Source organism: Tympanuchus pallidicinctus, unplaced genomic scaffold, assembly GCF_026119805.1.
Source record: "Tympanuchus pallidicinctus isolate F22 unplaced genomic scaffold, pur_lepc_1.0 scaffold2, whole genome shotgun sequence".
Lineage (NCBI taxonomy): Eukaryota > Metazoa > Chordata > Aves > Galliformes > Phasianidae > Tympanuchus > Tympanuchus pallidicinctus.
In genome coordinates, this window is record NW_026294721.1 from 33,638,394 (window position 1) to 33,659,523 (window position 21,130).

Below are 21,130 nucleotides of genomic sequence, written 5' to 3' on the forward strand. Positions count from 1 at the left end.
TTAATGCATGTTAGAGACCGTGTACAAAATAGTTGAATGTAGTTACTTTTTTTGTTATATTAATTTTCCTTTAAACTGGGAAAGAAGCTTCTGGAATGAAAACTTTACTATTGCTTTTATTAGAAAATATAAATGGACTATGAAGAGCCAAAAGACACCTTGATGTTATTTTAAGTCCTGGTTTTTCCAGTACAGGGGAAGAAGCAGTGGGCGGACACTCCAGCCACTCACTGCGAGCACCCTGCCCCACTGCAAGAGGCCACACATTGCAGCCAAAAGAGCAGTGCAGAGGTCAGGATTGCTAAGGTGCACAGAGCTGCATGCTCCTTTGGCACAACGCAAGAGCCACCACCAAATGCTGCATACAGGCTGACAGATGAGTTGGCAGAAGAAGAATTAAGGGAGACTTTACTTAACATCAGTTACACTTCAGGGAGAATATAAATTAAATAGCCTCATCACATTTAATTTCCAACCTTAGTACTAAAATAAAAGAATTTAATTTGTTTGCTGTGATTTTCTCTTTTGCCTTTCAAGCTTTAACTTATTCTCATGCAAGGCTGTCTCATGGGGTTCTTGTCGTTCCACTCTTTGAGAAGACGACAACAGAATATACAAAGAAACTTTAACTTATTTCTTACTGGAAACTGGAGACAGAGTACTACAATACTGCTTATTAAGACCCCTGAATACAAAAGAAAAATGCTCTAGTTTATACTATTATATTGGCACAGAAACAAAGTTTATATGCTTTTAATTCATCTTAAAACATCAGCTAATTTAAACCAAAACAATTTCCTAGTTTACACAACAGTAGATGGCCACAAAAACTAACTACATCAGTTTAAAAATAGATCAGCATTTGCTCAAGTTGGAATAACTTCCATATGCAAATGGACATAAAATTTCACTTCCTACAGAATAAGTACCATTGTTCTGATACAGAGAACCACGCTGGTGTTTAACCAAATGTAGCTGCTATTACCAGTCTCTAATGAAAGACTAAATATGTTTAATCATTAGCTTTGTGAGCAACAGAAGTCAGCATGATCTTGAAACATTCCACTTATGCAGGGAAGATAATACATTTTATAATCCTTTCTATAAGACAGGGAAGCTTAAGAGACATTAATGATGTTATAAAGGTAGTTATACCCTTTAGCAAAGTGGCTATAAACATCAGACACAAACAAATGCATCTGAGCTCAGTTTTTAAGACCAACCCATCTTTATGAAGTACAGTCACCAACAGTGCACACAGATTTATTTGATCAAAGTAGGTATCACCTTTGGAAAGCATCTGGAATTTAATAACTGTCTACTTAGTTTGACATCAAGACAAATCATTTATCCTCTACTCCTCCAAGCATTTTTAACTGCAATATTAAACATCAGAATGTGGGATTAAAATGACTTCAATATTTTTCCAAATTAAAACCATAAGTAAAAAAGCTCAGATACCAAACCACTACACCACCTCTAAACTATTTCTAGCATATGTTGCATAATATTATTCTAATGTGCAACAGTTCTTAGAGATCAGAAAATGATGTATTCTGAATGCTTTCAGGCCATGGATCTGCTCCAGCAAAAACTCCAGCATGAGTTGAAGGGCAATAAAGTCATCTTCATGGAAGAGATTCACACTGCTACTAACAGACATGCAAATTCATTTTTTTAGGAAGCTCTTGGCCTACAATTAGTGGAGAGCAGGAAAGCATTACTATACATGTCCCTCCATGTTCTTCCCCAGGCCTCTGAACATACTCCTGGGGACACCAGCTAGGCTGGCTTTCAATATGATTCAATACAGCCATTCCTACATGATTCGTAAGCAAAGGATCCAAAGCAAACACAAAACAATTCCACCTTTTCAGATTTTATAAACATGTAGTAAACTTTCTTGCAGTTCATGCTGTACATACTGACTATACTTTGATTTTGCAGAAAATGAAGCCTGCGTAAACTTTTCTAGAAAAAAAAACTAAACCTTTTCATTAACAAAATATGAATAAAAATATTTTTTTGTAAATGACTTGTACCAGCCAAGATGAATAGGGAAAAAGAAACTTCTTTTTTGCCCCATTAACACTTTACATTCTTTAGTTTGGGGATGAATCTGGTATTTTCCTGTGTTTATACTGCACTACTGTAAAGTTATCCTCTGTCATTTTATCTGATAGCTTTTTTTATATCTGTGCATGAAAAAAACAAAGCCAAAGCCATCTTCATAAGATTCGGTCCCCAAATGTTCTATTTCACATTGTTAGCTCTGAGGAAAAGACCTAAAACAACAGAACTGTAACAGGCACACAAATCACATCTCTGTCCCTGGTGACAATTTTCATGAACAACAGTCCGAAATATCCTATGATATGAGAGTAGTAAGGTAAACCCAAAGATGGACTCCTTGTGTTTTGTGTCATATAAAACACTGATATCCCTCAGACTTCAGATTCAATTTCTTATGCAAAAACTTTTTGGTAGCAAGAGGAAAGTTGAGAATACACTTCTTCATTCATCAGTTTCCTGAGGAATCTACAACTGTTGTGGAAAAGAACAATTACACAGGTTTTATTAGGATCTGATTAGAACCTGTGCAGCCAAGAAGAAAATATGACTCATTTCGCTTTTTAGAATATTAAAATAAAGTTGTACCACTGAGTTTTCCTTTATTGCCACAAACAGAGCTAAAATACCATATCTTGTACTGCGTTAATGCACAGAATGGCAAATTACAGGAGGTGAAACAACTTACCTCTCCCAAACAAGTGGCAAAGATAGAACATCCCACATGGGCCACAGCACAGAAAACAACAATTCTAGCTACCTCCAACTTGCTCAAGATGTTTCCAAAGATTATTGATGAAGCAAAAGGATTTCTACTCCTACTTTCCCCTCTTCTCAACAGGGCATAATTTAGCACACAACAATCACAGATAAATATTTTAATTTGTGGTTGCTATTGTCACAGCATGTTTCCTACGGTATGCCTTTCATGCAAATGGTAACCTGGTGTGGAGATGCTCAAACTAACTTTAAACAAGCTGATATGTTTTCTTGTATTAGTTTAATTGTATTGGCATGACTATCTTTGCCTGCTCTTTGACAACAGCAGAAACAAAAATCAAGAGTAGGCTAGGCATCTTCACACTGTGCTTCAGTTTGCAATGAGGACAAAAAGAAGTCTGTTCTCTGTGATCTCTAACAACTTGAAAAATCCTATTGTCTGAAAACTCTTAAGTGAAAAAACGAGGTTACCATAACTGGACTTCTATTTCTAGCTATCAGTATAATACTGCAGCCTTCCATACAACGTCAAGTCTAGTGAACAAAAATTTCCAGTAACCTAAATAACCAAATGTTTTTACTATTAATCAAGATAACATATAAGCAGTTAAAACTTTCAGTAACTTAACAGCGTAAGACAGAGCAATACAGTGTACAAAATCAAGACAGAATGCTTTGGTAATAATCCCATTTCATCTCCATCCACTTGGCTGAGCTCAAAAATGCCGGTTTTAAATTTCTGAGTCAGTGTGGCTTCCCCTCTATCAATTAACTACCACAGTAAATCATGCAAACAGAATGGAGGACAACTATAAATTACTATGATTTTCATAACATGCAAGTTTACAAGCAAACAATGATTCCAAATGATTGAAAGGGTTTGTTTTACAAAAGGCGGGGAATGCATATTAACTTAACAGATGACAAACTTGAGGCTTATGATGAAAAACTGCCATTGTCTTTTAATCACCGTCTCACAATAAATGGAAATTAGACAGTTTGTCCTGTCCCACGGGACCATTTATAAGATTGTAATTAGCTCTGTGGAAACCCACACAGACTTGGATGGAAAAGCTGCAACAAAGAGCGGGAAGCCAGTCTATATTCATAAAAACAGACTATAAGTTGCTGTTGAAACACTCTTGAAATATTCTTATCGTTAGGCTGCCTGTAGTACATCCACTAACTCCCAAAATATATAACCTACAGAAGATAGCTGCCAGCTGGTCAGCTGCAATTGTCTTTATCAACCTACCTTTCCCAGTTAGATTGCACAACAAAATTCAACATAATATCAGCAATAACTGCACTGACAGAAGATCAAGTAGTGAAGGGATACAGTTCAGTAACTCTCAAGGTCACCTGGTAAGTAAATGCATTAATAAATTCATTAAAAAAAACATTGCTTGGACTATACAACTCCTGATACTCATGACTGCTACTCGCTGCTGTGCAGCACAGAAGCAGAAGCTGCGGATTTCATTACAGTACCAGAACACCTTTGATATACTAGCATCACGAACAGAGAGCCATGTTTAGCTCAGTATGACTGTAATGAAAAGGTGGATGTATTTAAAGGAGATAGTCATCCAGAGGACAAACTAAAATAAGAAGCACATTCTCATGGGCAGTCTATGAGAATACTAACACACTGGTGAAGCCACTAAAAAAAGAACTTCCAAGTTTGGAAGGTGACTGGGAGGAGAGAGGTATCATTAAACCCATATCAACAGAAAAAAAATCATGGATCAGCATTTTAGAAGGAGTAAGAAAAGCTCCAGTGCACAAATCTACAAAAACAAACTGATCCAAGCAATTATGAGATATTTATTTATTGGCAATAAGGTAGCACAGTCTCCCATTTGCAGGGAAAAAGCAGTCACTCTACATGTTAGGTTGCGGTATGTCAAAAACTGAGACACCAGTCCAGCTAACATCTTTTGGTACACCATGGCTTTGACAGCTATTTTCTTTAGCAGCAGAACACAACTGCCTCCCTTCATGATGAAAAGTAAACTTGTGATTTTTTTAAGGCAAACATGAACGAGTGAGGAAAATCCTAAAGGACATCTGAAATGCATGCTACAAGTTAGACCATGACAGGAGATGGTTGTGGAACAGCTGTCACAGTTTGAACCTGATCAATTCTTTCCCCACACCCACTGCGCATAAGGGTAAGGCTAGCCAGACTGGCACCAGCACATAGCTGCCATGCAGAGAGACATCAGAGGGTAACACCCCAGCAAAGTTACCAACACTACCAAATAAGCAGTCTGCCGGGAATCCTGATTAGGACAGGCCTACAGCTGTTTAAAAAACAATAAGCATTCATTTTGCTGTGGCAAGTACTTGTACAGGAGAACTCCTCTTGGGGAAACACAGGAGTAGGCAAGAAACTCTTCAAATTCTAGATGCAGTTTTTGTGCAGTGCATTGGTCAGCATTTTAACAGAGGTGGTCGCTCTCATCATTAAATCATCTGAGCAAGGAAAAACCATGCAGTGACTTCTCTTAGGATTCCTTCAGAACAAGAGACCAGAATAATCTGTTCTGTAACCAGTCTCAAAAGTAGCAGAGACAGAGAAAACACCCTAGGTCTACACTGGTAAATTGAGAAGAACCAAGGACTCAGGTTTGGCCAGCCTTCTACTGTCACAGCATTGCACAGTTTCACTTTATTCATTTCCTTCTAAGTAAAATTCTACATTTTTAGTAAGCAACCAGTTTTCTGTGTGCAACTATCAATATCCAAGAGATTGTAAAATCTCTTACTGAATGGGCATTCCATGGTAAAGGTGAAGAAGAAAACAATATGACACACAAGAAGAATGAATGAGCAAAAGGAGTTTTTTCCATGTGATACAACACAGAAGTTGTATGTTTATAAAAGGCATGACTTAGAACTAATTAAAAACCACATTCCAAAAGAAGCCAGGCTCTGTTTACAGTTTTTGTAAAATTACTCTTTCATTAAGAATGTATTTTACCGTCCACTGAAACATGAAAGCGGATGTTCTTTCCAAAAGAGAACAAAAATATTCTATAGAGTTGCAGTTGTATTGAAGAACATCCACTTTTCATTAGCTTGTTCACTGATTGATAATTCTGCCCACTATTAACATCAGATTTATTAGGGGGGAAAAAAAAAAGGCCCTAAAATAATTTTCCCCTGTAGTATCTCATCCATGAAACCATCCTAGGAACACAGTGGTGCAATGCTCAGATCTAGGATCAAAAGCACGCAAACAGGCAACAACCTGAATTACATCGTATTGGCGCATTTGAAGAAACTCAGGAAGTTTTTGCATCAGCACACAGCAAGGACTTATTAGCACAGCTTTATTTACTTCTAACCACAATGTCTTCTATGCACTCTCCAGCAGATGGCCACTAAGAGGACCAGGGTCCTGCAGGCAGCACATGAGGAGGGGCCAGGTCAACTGCATTACATCATCCTGCTGCCAACAGGCAGGCTGTTGAGAAGACAGAAACAGCCTTCTCTAACATGCAAATGGCAAGGCAAGAGGCAACAGCCACATGTTGGAATATGCAAAAAAACCCCAGCTGGGCATAAAGACACTTCTATTTATTTATTTTCATTAACAGAAAGATGGTCAAACATTGGGACAGAGCCCAGCACGGCTATGCAGCCTCCTTCACTAGAGATGCTTCAATGTCAGGACGGGGCCAGTGTAACTTGATTTTACTCGGCACGGCTTGTGCAGGAGTTTGAGGCTGCATAAGCTCCACAGGTCCCTCCCAACTCTCACGACTCCATGATTTGTGACACTTGGCAGGGAGTGGGACATGTAAGTAAAGCAAAATGTCTGGAAAGATGCAATAGCCCCTGGGATTGCCTCTCTTAATCATATTCTTATGTATTTATCATCTTTGGAAAAGGAGCAGTATAATTCTTAAGTTGAACCCAAGCCATACTATCACAGCGAGATCCCAAAGTTCATGTCCTGATTTACAGTCATTTCAGTCAGAACAATCCTTTCTGAAAATCTGGAGACCTTCCTTAAGCCTCTCACTCCTCCTAGCTCATATCCCTTAGCCTTATCCTTTTTTCTCTCCTTCCCACCAGCCATGCCACCCTTTCTGCCTTCTCTCTCCTTCTGTTGCCATCTCCAAGTGTCCTTTTTGGCACATGGCAGGGAGCTAAAGCAGCAGCAGTGTGGAAGGCTGAGGATGGGAGTCAGCTCTGAGGTGCAAACAACAGGCAAACACTTTCACCTCCTTTTCCAGGAGCACATACATCCCAACTCCTCCTAGCTTCCCCACTAGTAATGTTGACATTCCACTCTCTTCAGATTAGGATACCAAATGCTCTGCATTGACTGATTGAGGTTGCTTGGGGAACAAATGCTGTCTGAATGTTAATTCTGCTTTCTTCTGGAAAAGGAAGCAGGCCGAAACAGAATTCAAAGCTGTAATTGCATTTGTATCACTCATGCGAGGGTTGTGCGAAAGCTATCCAAACAATGAGATAAGTCCACACTACTGAATATACTTCCACCTTTTTTCAGTTTGTTTTCCAACTCAAGCAAGACGTCCACAGATTAGTTTTTAATGACATTTTGAATATCAACATGAGAAGCAATGTAGTGTTCACCTAGTAATCTGTGAACAATATTATCTGTAACAAAGCAGAGGGAACAGAACTTATAACATCCCCTAAAAATGCTCTAAAAATATCTGCTAGCTTTACTGAAAGAAAAAAAAAATTAGCTTCAGTAACAGAGGTCTATGTTTTTGGAGGAAAGGGTCCAGAGGAAAATTACATATTTGTGGTTAAGCTGGGAGTCATGATGTCTATGCATATGTATAACATGTGGTTGCAGATTCATAATACACAAGCCCTTCAAACAAAAAAATGTAGATTTTCAAAGATCAATCCATAAAAAGAGTAATTCATTTTCATCAGTCTTATTTCTATGGTTCTTGAAGTCAGAGGTGCAACGACCAGACTCTTCCTTCCATTAAGCATATACAGACAGTAAGCAGAAGGAAAATCAAATGGGAAGTGCAGCAGCTCTCCAAGCACAGACCCCCTGCAGCAGGTTCCTCAAGAGAGATGTTAGAACTCCATTTTTTCTTTCTGTGGATTAGTCTATTTTACATTTTAAATTACTAGCTACACAAGCACAGCTGATTTTACGCAAAGAAAACATACTTAGAAAAGGCTGGATACATTATGAAAAGAATTTTCATGCGTTTAAGAAAACGTACAAAACTAACTATAAGCAGGCAAGGAAAGTCCTTCACAGTCTGGTTCTTGCTTGATTTGTACTTTATTATTACTTGTTTTGGTGTAAATTATGTATATAACTTCTAAGGTCAAAAATGACAACATTTGCAATCAGTCTTGGTGAGGTCTTATTTCCACAGCACATTATTGAGATAGAATAATCTTGTCCTCCATTTAAAGGAAAGAAAATAGTGTAGTGTGGCAAAAAGTAACATTATTGCTGGTGCTAAAGCACATTTTTATGTTCCACAGTTACCCAGAAGAGTAAAACCAAAAGACTCTGTGGTGCTCTTAACAAAATAAAAGGATTTTGCTTTAACTGAAATAGAAATAGAAGGTGCAACACCTAATAAATTTGCCTTTACAGTTCATTGCTCTGGCATTCAGACAGATAACATTATCTGATACCTGGCACATTGAAAGTTACTGAAAAAAGTAATAATATTGAAAGAAATACCACACAGGCCTTTCCCCAACAAATTCTTAACAGCATCAGAGGTGAAAGCCTTCAGTCTCTTCATCTTAAATACTGATTTTACATTCCCATCTACTTCAACTATTTGAAGAAATGAAATGCATATAAAGAACCGCTGAGAAAAGACTGCAAAAAAGTCAGTTGCAATGAAAAACATAATGGTCCCTCATGCATTCCTGCCTACGTCAATCTTATGACAGTGCATTTAATTTCACAAATAGCTGTCACAAAAACAGCTTCTGTATTCTACTGATGCACGTCTGCCTACATACTGTAGACATAGTTGAGTGTGAATACTGTATCTGTGCTTTTATTTGTAATAATATGATTAAATTGCCTGTTACATTAAGTATAAAGTCATGTAATATCTTTGGTTTATTTGTGGGTTTTTTTTCTGTTTTAACTCACTCAAGGGCTGTGGTTTATCTTATACTTCACAAAAATTATAAATTAATAAAATTCAATGCAAGAGATTTTAAATTATTGAACTGATTTTCTTATCTAAGCAGTAAACAATTAAAGTAAGCTTTACACACACTGTCCTACAGATTTCTGGTTTCTACAAATACTTAACATATAGTTGCTATATTCCCATTTACTGAGTACCAATTTACGTAGCTGAGAATTTGATTTTCACTGTATAAGGAAAGAATTATGTTATTACTCTTACAGTCTGGTTTTTGTTGCCTTTTTGTTTTCAGGTGAAGAGTAAAAAATGTAATTCAGCTCAGAGAAATACTGTGCTGAAGAACTACATCTACCAATCTGAAGAAGCCTCATTTGTATTCCACATTGGGTTAATACTCTAACTGAACTAACACTAGCTGAGTTATTCTCGACTTTGTCACAGTAAGTCAAAAGAAATTCAGAAAGCATTTACTGACTCCACCTTCGCTGTATACTAGAAGTGTTTCTCTTCACACAAATTTATGTGAAAGCATAGATTGGTGAAAGTAAAACATAAAGGACAAGGTGTCTCACATAAAGGGTGACAGAAATCTACGTCCTTAACTACCTTTTGTCCAAAATGAATCAGACAATATGAAGTTTCTTATTTTTCCATCACGTGGGGGATTTAAAAAATTCAGCGCTGATTTATTTATTTATTTGTGCTGATGAGAACACCTCAAAATGAAGGCTTTACCTCCTTTCCTTCATGTGTTAAGCTGTACGTCTGAATAGCTAAGATGAACACAAGCATGATTAAATGGATAAGGAGGAATTCCAAGTCTGGTTACTACCAATTTCCTCAGCAATTTATAGGACGTACCCAAGTCAAAGTATGGAAACCAGAGTAGACTGCAAACAGACACCAATGCATTTATGAAATTAGCTAAGAGATTTGTTTTTGCCTGGCATAGCAGGCATCTAGACTGCCTCTTCTGTTGCAAAGCCATGTTCCATTAGAAAAATATTGCCCCACATTTGCACATGCAGGTCCAGCTATGCGACTTCAAAAACAAAAAAACCTTCTGCCATTCTGTCCTGAAAGTACAGCAACTTATGCTGGTCAGCAGTGCCACAGCTCCACTCTGACTGCAGCTATGCAAACAGATCTGCAAACAGCTGGCTTAGGCCTATTAGAGTTGACATGGCACCGTTTTTGCTTGGCAGTCCTACTTACCTCTAAATATCCTGGCTTACAAAGCCATTTAGGGACAACCTGTCCTGTTGCCAGGAGGTCTTCATTTATCACCCAGAGGGCTGCCACATGTCAGTAAAATCTGCTGTGGCCTTTTGGGAAGGGTTGAAGGTTCATCAGAGCCAGACTTGTTCTGTCAGCTAGTGGGTTCTGTTTGCTTAATGTACCTTACACATCATCTACTGAGCAGGGGGAGGAGGCAGCAGCAGCAGAAAGGGAAGGAATGGTGCACTCCAATGAAACCAGATGTGTTAGTACTGCCATGTAAAAACCAGGAGGTTCTGGTTATTTACAACTTTTGTTGTGTACAGCTTTTGATAAGTAGGAACATAAAGGTGGCAATAGCCTTTGCATTAGCTAAAGAGAGAAAAAATTGAAGTCTGAGGAAAAATCTCCCCAGTTCAGTATAAACCTGGAAAGAACAAACTCAACCTGGAAACAAAACCAAAAACAACAACCCCAAAACAACTGAATCGGCAATTTTTCCAGAGTGGGTCAGGACTTGTATCACTAGGCTAATATAATTTTTAATTAACTGTTGCTATCTCATAAACCAGAATTACTGCAGTAGGCTCTAAATCATCATAAGAATAATAAGATCATGTAACAGTGTTATATTCGCAAAAATACACAGACTACTAAAAATCAGACTGCTAAAATACAACTTCATCTAAAATTGAAAGACCAAGAAATAAAAATTTACCAAAGGAAGATAAAAGCTGAAAAACAAGTCAGTGACAATGGATTTCATGATGAAGAGTTGAATAATTACATGTTTCCTTTAGAAATTTCTAAACTACTAAATTGGAAGCATTATTACATTGAATAGCCATAAAGATAATAGTTGCTCAAGATAACGAAAATCCTCTGCATTTGCTCAGCAATAGAGGTATATTTTTAGCATAACTAAAGAAATCATACAAATAGAAAGTACTAGGTTCTCCGAAGAGCAAGATTAACCAACAGTCACGTCTTCAATTTTAAACTACGTTATTTAAATTACGTTATTAAGACATAACAAGGAAATAAATTGTGTATACAGTAATGTTGCTACAATAATCTAATTATGGTAAGAATTGGAGAAATCAACAATACTGAAAATCAGACAGCTGTACAAACTGCCGTAGCCCAGCATAAGTTGATAGAGCATTGTGACTACAGGAGCTTGAGCTGTTTGCCCAAAATTTGCTACCAGAATTTAATAGAGGCAGCAGCTTAAATTACTCAAGAAATGTCAGCAAAGGAGAGGGGTATCATTCAATGTTACTGCTAGAAAAAGAAAGTAGCACTGTGATGAGCAAGAGGAAGGTACTCAGAGCTGGCATGAAGTTTCCCTTCAAGGCCAGAAGTTCAGCCAATGGATTTGTTTCATTTTAATCCCCAGAAGTCTGGAGTGACAAAAATATATAGAACCTTGATTAACTGTGTTTCAACAGAGTAATGTTACACAAAAGGAGGGTACTCAATCTTTTACTATACTAATAAGCAATCAAAAATAAGGAGAATAAAATGGTCTACGAAGGAAGCGGAATTTTAATTTTGTGGCAGGTAAGGATGTTTGCGTATTTCTGAAGTATTTCTGAGTAAATAAATAATTTTATATAAAGAAAAAAATGGGACAAAACTCATCTGCCAAACAGTAAGAAGTTATATTTAGAACAGCTACTGTTTACAATTTCATGCTTATCCAAAGAACACACGTGGAAGCTGAAATGAATGTATGTTCTTTTAAACGCAAAATTCACTGGCTGTCATTATACTACAATTGCTCCAATGCAAAGGGATGAGGGATGAAGAGGCAGAAATCAGAATATAAGCAATATGTATTGCTAAAGAATAACTGTCTGTGAAGATGATGAGGCAGTCTTGTATTTTCTAAATAAGCCTCCATGTACATATTATGTAAGACTGAAATGTCAGAGATGCGAAAAAGGAGAACAGAAAAAATACATATTTTTAATCCACTTTCCTCTTAGGCATTTTTTCTACACTCTTCACAAGGCATCGTGACTTGATAGCTAGAAGGTGAAGAAGAAACCATGGAGCAAAAAGTAAGTAAAACAAAAATTCTGAAAAACAAAACTAGTTACGTGCAAAGAAGTATCTGGACAGCAACAGAAGTACTGAACCAGACTTCTATAGAACTCCTCTACAGATAACTCCATCATGTGAGAACCACTGTCTTACATTTTCATTTTCTCTTTTTCTTAATACTTCTAATAAAAAATACACTGATTTTCCTTAACAACAAAAGCAACAAAACACGCACACAAAAAAAACCACCAAAAAAACCTAAAAGCATAATCTAACAGTAAAACAAATGTGTTACAGAAGACAGTTGATGCTAACAGTGCTAGTAGTCAGATTTGTGATTTGTGACTTCATTAAAAGGATATCAAGTACACCTGGAAAGGTCTATGCCTTAAAAAAAACCAAACTGCTGCACTCAAAAAACATATTTCAAATGACTGTATGCTTTCGTAGGCTTTGCTGAACTTAGGCATATGTGTTCATATCAAACAGTAAAACATCTCCATACCAAAATGAACTATGATGGATTTCTTTTATTTTTAAATATTTGAAAGGGCTGGACTGCTGGATTTTGACTCAGTTACTCCTCCTTCCTCACACTTGTCTAATGAGGATAATCAGCAGTTTCAATTCTTCATACATGAATTTAGAAGTTGCTGCCTTTCCATAGTTCAAAATCATTCTTCCAGTAGAAAAGTCGCAGCTAATTCTGATTAAGAATCTAGCTTCCTCAGTTGTCGTCGTTTATACTTAAATTTACACATGAATTGTTCATCCGCGAACATTTGGTAGATCTACTGAATCCTGAAAAAATCATCTTATGTTTCAAATACTTCCAAAAAGGCAGTATTGCATTTGTTTCTTCTCAGTGTTTTTTGTGTTTAGTATTTCACAGAGATTAGTTTCAGAGATTCAAATCAAGAACTGAGATGAAAATATTTTCATGTCCATCTTCTTAATTTCTAAATTTCAGCGTTCTATCACTTTTACAGAAAGTATGTCAAGTTAGCCTTCTCCTAATTCTTTCTCCATATGCTGTGCTTTTCCAGGCTTTTGTTCCAAATCCACATTTAAAAAAAATAAAAACACTCATGACTAGTTTAAAGATTCCTCTGCCAATACCAAAGGAGCTTAAGGTTAGAGCGTATGAATACGGATTAAAATTGAAAGACTTCCTCAAACTTCCAAGATTTCTTAACTGCATGTGACTCACTAAAAACAAAACAAGCAAACAAAAATCAGATCAGATATGAAATGATGTAAAACTAAAAATAGGTATATTGATTGTTAAGAGGTTTGAGGTTTGGTCCTGAATTACTTATTATCCTGATGAAATAACTTAATACTAAATATTTTTTCTAGTTATGTACCAGTTGGACACCTACCCTGGAACAAAAAAAAAAACAGTGATCTGTAGAATTTTCTGACAATGTTCTGTTTTCTATGGAAAGGCAGAAGGAAAATAGTTCCAGTGGTTTAGATTGTTTTTAAAATTCCATTCCTCTAAAGAGAAAAACAAAACAACAAAAACAAAACAAACAAACAAACAATGTTTTTACTCACAGGCTGAAATCTGAAAGTGTGATTCATTACAGCAGTGCTGCTTCTCTCTGACTGGTTTTCACCCCAAAGTATCTGGTGGCAGTCTCAAGATGTGAAAGATAATTTACCAAATAGATCATAAAACACTCTCGAGAAGAATAATATCTACATATTGCTTTAGAAACAAAGATAAGCTAAAAGAGATCCCTTTAATCTGAGTCACCTTAAAAGTGTATTTTAATCAAGCTAACTAGGAAAAATAAATAGGAGTATGCCTAAAAGAAAAGAGAAGGGATTAGAGAATTCTAACTTCAGAAAGGTGCCAGCCTGCAGTGAATGTGCAATGATTAAAAAGACAAATAACAGAAAGTCTGCACCAGGGAAAAATAAAGAAAAGCACTGAGACTATGAACATGGAAAAAAAATACATATAAAAAGAAATCTCAATTTTATGTTCATGAGCTTGTTAATACTTTTAAACACGTACTCTTTATCGTATATAATAGAAGTATAATTTGTTCACAAGAGTTAATCTTTATGATACCGCAATGTATGGATTATAGATATCTATAGTAATAATCTATAGTAATCTGTAGTATAGATTCTGTGGCTACAGCTAAGTAAAGATAACCTGTAAACTTCCTTTTTCACCATTAGTATTTTCTTGTGATACAGTATTACCCTTTTTCAGAAAATATACATGGAAGTAACACAAGAGCAAGAGATTCAGCTTGCTAAGCAGGCAGTATGCACCTAGAAGGACTTCAGAGCTCCTGCTTAGTTGGCTGAAGGCATGTCTGCAGAAGCAGTGAAGTGCAGCCAGGCTGGGCATACATGGGTACACTGCCTGCCACAAGGACAGAACAAGAGAAGTGTAGGCAACTCACTGAGGTAGAGACTGGACAGTCAGCTCACACATACACCTGAGCCCCTTCAGCCCAGCAGCACACCTGATACAACTTCAGAGGTTTAAAATTACTACTTTTGGAAAGTTTCTTTTATCCATTTACAAAAACAGTTCTCCTATTCAGATCACATTTATAATTTTCCTCCAAGACAAGACAAGAAACAAAGTATCCTTCACTGTGACAATTATGCAAACAAATTAACTGGAAGAGCCTTTCAGGCAAATACATTAACAGGGCTGGCGGAATAGTTGACAGTAGAAATTGAACAAGGACAGAGTTTAATGCCTGCTGTTAAGCCCCTGGCCTGTAATTCTGTATCATGAAAATTTTCTCTCAGGCAGGCCTAGAACATGATGGCTTTTCCTACTTCACAGTTCATTCACTCAGTTACATACCTTGGAGCAGGTAATGAAGCATGGAACTTGTGTTGATTTACATAACCCTGTCTGTCACCAAAGCTGTCATATCTTCCCATTTCAAGTCATACATTCACAAACATATAAACACTACATGAATTAGTTGGTCTGACAAAAAGAATCTAGACTACGTCCTAATGTTGGTTCAAGCTACTCAAAGCTAAAAAAGAAGAAAACAATTAAGATATTTGTTTCCATAGAGTTCTGTGCATTTCAGCTCTTGCACTTACTCAGTTTATTATCGTTTTTTATTCATCTTCCCTGAGAGGTTCAAATTCACAAATATACTCTAACAAAACTAGAGCAAGGTTGAACTACCGTAGAAAATTAGCACTGTCATTCCCTCCTCTGTCTTCCATCACTTTATAATGCACAAATTTTAGGGACAAAATAATGTCCATAACACTACTCTTCCTCATTATCCAAATTTGCACATGAAACCTCTAAGCCTTTGAGACAGTATAAGAGCTTTTTCACAGATTCGATACTTCATTTTGAGCAGTGGTTTATCTGTTTTCCATTTACAATTATTATTAAAAGGAAGGAGCTGTTTCTTTCCCAGGCATACAATTGGATTAGACTAAAAGGGTCACAAAAGTTGTTAGTTAAAAATGAAAAGGAGAACAGCTAATCAGAAGGAAGAGCAAGGAAACTGCCAAGAGCTTCGAGAAAACCAAATACATGCATTGGTTTAAAGCCCTCACTGTTTTTAAGACAACCAGCATGCAATTCAGTGTCTGAAAAACTTAACTCCAACTACTTAAAGTTCAAAATACTCATTTTTTTCTACTCAAAATCAAACAGAAAACCCATGGGGGAAAAAAAAAAACAAACACTTTTTTAATGCTTTTCATGAATGCTAGAGTAGAAAACATACAGTTTTAGAAATAAAGAGAGAGGAGTTTTTTGCATCAACTTATTCTTCTACAGGAGAAAAGAATATACAGAGTAAAATAGGATAAAATAAGCAGCTCAGTAAAAACAACACTGAGTTTATTGACATTGGTCTGTCTCTTTTTGCAACATATGCTGGTACATGAAATTCAGCAGGTCTCAAGAAGTCATGAGCAGTACTGGAAATAACTCCTCCTACACACTGCTCAAAAAAACCCCAAACACCTGGCACAGACAGCTCATTGATGGCAGAGTAATAGCTCAAAGAAGATGAGAACATTATGCATTGCTCTTGGTGATCTGTTGGGATATGATATCTCATAGAAGAACTACATAGGAGCACCAGAGTATAAAGAAAGAGTCTTGCCTGAAGATATTTCCATTTCACTTCTCTGAGCTGCTATTTGTATGTTATTTTGTGTTTTTCCTCAATTTTCAAAACTCTTATCTACCGTATAAAGCAATTAAAAGTTCCTACCGATATTAGGATGCTTCAAGAGACGACAGATTCTAGCTTCTCTTTCCAGTTTCTGGTGATCTGCAACAAAGGAAAGCACAGTATTTCCTTTTAGTGTAAGTTGAACATAATACAGCACATTTGCTTTATGAAGAAAAAAAGTCTTTAAAAAATACTTTCTTTATTTAGATCCATTAAGAGTTTACACTGTTTGCAATACTGCATCAGGTTACTGCATCTAACCTCTTCTTTGATGGACTACTGCAGGCATTGCTCCAGTAGAAAAATCAAACTGGCAATGTAATGGAAATATTCATGGCTTGACCTATAATTATCAGGCAATAAACCATGTTATAGCATTAACCAAATAAAGACAATCCGCATCTCTAGTACTATCTTAATTTCTATCTGTTAACTCTTTTAATAATAATACCAGGTACACTGTTCAACACATGGCAATCACCCCAACGGCATGCCAGCATTCCTCCAACACTTTCTCACTGCAATGCAATTTGTTATTGGAAATTTCTGTAGAAAGTGGTTTGTTCATTAACCTGAAAATATACTAAACACTTGTGTCCAGGTATATCATCTCTTCATCCCTCCCACCCTGCTGCCATTTAATTCTTTGCAGCCTTTGAGCAGAAGCAATAGGCTGCAGGTTTGAACTTTCCTCATGCCACCAATGCCTAAAAACAGTAAGAGGCAATATACCACTGTATATGTTTAGCTTCGTTTTGATTAGATTGTTGGCCCTGCCTTCCCACTAGATGCTCAACTCTGGTTCAGGCTACGTCTTAGCATTTCCACAACAGGTTAACAGAGTAATACAGTACTTGTTTTATACAATAAATGAGAGCTTGGAAGGTGTGTAATTGTTTACACTGGAAATACCTGGAGGTTTTTGGGTATATTACAGTATCTATTGTCAGACAGTAAAGATTAAACACATGCAAATGAATCTATAGTTTGTAACACAATCGAATATACAAAAAGGTTTCTTTGGGCAATATGGATAGAGAATTATGACAGAATGACAGGCTACAGAGGAACTACTGATCAGAACTTGCCTGAAATGATTTAAGTATGGTATGAGAAAATATTTCATTTTAGTATTTGTACCTGTACAAAGAGAACGGCCAATACTATCAAAATACTATCTGTAAAATACTATCAAAACTACACCAATAATATCAACGTTACATATGAGGACACAATCCTTGTTTTCAAAATGCTATGGGCAGTAAACACATAATGCTTTCTAATTCTGATTCATTTTTGTATCTTATTGACATTGGTTCATTTTGTTACCGTCTTTAATGCCACGATCCAAAACCGACACACACAGCAGAATGGAAAAAAGACTGAAGCCGTATTTTAGGGTCTTACATATAAGTGTTTGGCAGGACCAATTCAGATATTTATTTCCTTATTTCATCATCAGCAACAGTCTCTCTAGATGCCAGCTAGAGGTAACTCAGGTAATTAAATACAAAATTTGAGTATAATTAAACTAGTCAGCTATTGCCTACTACTTAGTTCTGTAATCACAGATCACAGAATCACAGAATGGCCAGGGTTGGAAGGGACCTCAAGGATCAAGAATCTCCAACCCCCTGCCACATGCAGGGCCATCAACCTCCCCATTTAATACTAGACCAGGCTGCCCAGGGCCCCATCCAACCTGGCCTTGAACATCTCCAAGGACAGGGTATCCACAACCTCTCTGGGCAGCCTGTTCCAGCACCTCACCACTCTCAGAGTAAAGAACTTCCCCCTGACATCCAACCTAAATCTTCCCCCCCTCAACTTAAAACCATTTCCCCTTGTCCTTCTGTTATCCACCCTTTCAAAGAGTTGATTCCCCTCCTGTTTGTAGGCTCCCTTTAGGTACTGAAAGGCTGCAGTGAGGTCACCCTGTAGCCTTCTTTTTTCCAGGTTGAACAAGCCCAACTCCCTCAGCCTGTCCTCATAGGGAAGGTGCTCCAGTCCCCTAATCTTCCTAGTGGCCCTCCTCTGTACCCTCTCCAACAGCTCCCTGCCTTTTTTGTACTGGGGGCTCCACACTTGGATGCAGTATTCCAGATGGGGCCTCACAAGAGAAGAGGGGGACAATCACCTCCCTGTCCCTGCTGGCCTTCTTTCGATGGACCCCAGGATACCATTTGCCCTCCGAGCCGCAAGAGCACACTGCTGGCTCATATACCAACAGATTTCTCATTTTCAGCCCCATACCTTCTATGGGAGCTCAGAATACTAAGCATTTATCAAGAGGCAGAAAAACAGCTTAGATCCAATTTCATGACATTAGCTAAAAATAGTAAGTTGCTCTGAAAGTTGCCTCTGAAAGTATTGCCTCCTATTTACTTCTATGAAAACTATAATAGGTACAAAGAACACAATAACATTATTTGACAGAGCAAATTCTCAGCTACAAAACTCTATTTTTTCAACATAGGTCACCACCATTACTATGCATTTTTGCCAGCAATGAACAAAAGCCTGCACACTATGCTCATAAAAATCTTCAGCAATGGAGGTGATCCACTGCCCCTGACACCACCCACCACCTCACTGTGCCCACATCTACTCTTTGGTCTCCAAAAACATTCAGCAAGTGCCAATGAATGTCAGTGGATGCAATGTTTTCCACATTCAATTCCAATTCCAATTCAATTTTTGTTTTATATACACTTCCATGTCAAGTTGCCCCTCTGCTGCCATCTGTCACACAATAACAAAATGTAAGGGAATACTGATTGGAAGGTTCAGCCTCTGCTACCATACCATCGACATCCACTTCTGATGTCACGATCCAACATAATGAAATAAGAGCAGACTTTCAGAGCAGGCCTCATAACTCTTCAAAATTAGAGGAGAAATAAGCTGTAAAATGTTCCTGAAGATGAGTCTGTACTGCTATCATTTTAACTAACACCAATTTGATATCTAAGTATGTTATACTGACCAATCTTCCATGAGAATTCAAACTTCAGATGTCATGTAAGTAATCTGGGTTATGCTATCTCTGCAATCTGAGCTATCTGCACTATATTTGAGAGCTCTTAACAATTGAAAGGGGAAATTCTTAACTTTTCTTTCTCGCCAGTAAGTTCTAAGTTAAGTAACTAGCATTCAAGAAATAAGAAAGCTTAATCTACAATGAACATTAGGCATCAAAACACTACAGCATGAATGAAGAAATTATCTGTTTGGTTTTGTTTGTTTGTTTGTTTGTTTTTTAAACCAACTCTTAAAGATCTACTATGGTATCTGTTCTTTCTCAAATTACAACAGTGTCATTAAATTATCTTTCAAAGTAATTACAGATAGTCCCTCTGATACCAGTCTGACATTGGAGTCTCCTGGATAAGAGTTAAATAAGGTACAAGAAAAAAACACTATAAAAGCCCCTCCCCTGAGCTGGCTGCATTCCACAGTGCAATCCTGAAATCCTCCTCTTAGCTGGTGCTCTACTCCATAAATTGCTTCGGCACTCTCCCCTTTCCAGTCATAATTTCTCCTGTTCAAGCTCAATTACAGAACCATAAAACATCTTCAGTTGGAAGGGACTCATAGGGACCACCATGTCCAATCCCTGGCTCCACGTAGGACCATACAAAATCCAAACCCCATGTCTGAGAATGCTGTCCAAAGGCTCCTTGAACTCTGGCAGCTCAGGCCACGATCACTGACTGCCCCAGTGAGTCTCTTCCATGTCCACTGCCCACTGGTGCAGAACTTTCCCTAACCCCTGCCTGTCCCTCCCCTGACACAGCTCCATGCTGATCCCTCTGGCCCTGTCACTGTCCTCAGAGAGCAGAGCTCCTGGGAGGAGCTGCAGCTGCCATGATGTCTCCCCTCGGCCTCCTCTGCTCTCAGCCAAGGAAACTCAGGACCTCAGCTTTCCTCATATGTTTTGCCCCCTAGACCTTTCACAATCCTAAAGTTCTCCTTCCTCAATCAACTGAGGGCTGACAGGAAGACTTGCAGACATGTTTAACAAATGAGCAGTTACTGGGCTGTGTGGAAAGCATGCTTACAGTTACTGCTCTGCTCCTTCAAATCAAGCATTAAGGGCTACAACTTTTAGATAATTTAATATAAATATAGATGCAGGGCAGGTCCTCCAAGAGTGAGAAAGCCAAATTCACAGAATAGCTACACAGATGGTTCTGCCAGCACAGCTGAGACAGGACGGTATAGTGCAACAGCAAAGGAGTCTAGTGGCCTGTGTTACTGCCAAAAAACTGTCTTATAAAATTGCAGCTTTACTTTCCTAAAGAGTGCTCTGTCTTCAGACTACGTACTACAGAAGAGCTGCTCTACACACAGCTTGTTAGGCAGGACGCACAGACTCAGGATGAGATAAACAGCAGCAGTAGGGCAGTTGGGAGCAGCAGGTACATAACTGTGTGCGGCAGTGATCCTGAAGCGGGATGTCAATAGCCCCCCTCTGCAAGAAGTGTCTCATGTAAAACATCAACAGCCCCTGCAGAAAATGCATAAACAGTGGTGGGAGTATTGATCAAAATCCAGCTAAAGATGCAGCAGGTATCTCACAGCAGAGAGGTGCTTGGCAGACAGTGCTGGGTCTGAAACATTCAGAACCAGCTCCTTAAAGATAACGTCACACAAATCTCAGTCAAGTGAGACAGACAGGCCTATTTTACATGCATTTGGAAAGCAAACTATCAAATCATATCAAATAACAATATAAGAGAT

At 37.8% G+C, this 21,130-nt stretch overlaps 1 protein-coding gene across 19 annotated transcripts in view; it reads right to left on the reverse strand.

Moving 5' to 3' along the window:
- The window catches only part of CAMK2D (calcium/calmodulin dependent protein kinase II delta), a 162,871-nt gene that overhangs the window by 81,891 nt on the left and 59,850 nt on the right, over positions 1-21,130 (reverse strand). For all 19 annotated transcript variants that reach the window (XM_052681549.1, XM_052681541.1, XM_052681532.1 and 16 more), the window contains exon 3: positions 16,427-16,486. In XM_052681549.1, the coding sequence (XP_052537509.1) occupies positions 16,427-16,486 (60 nt within the window). The remainder of the gene's footprint in view (positions 1-16,426; positions 16,487-21,130) is intronic.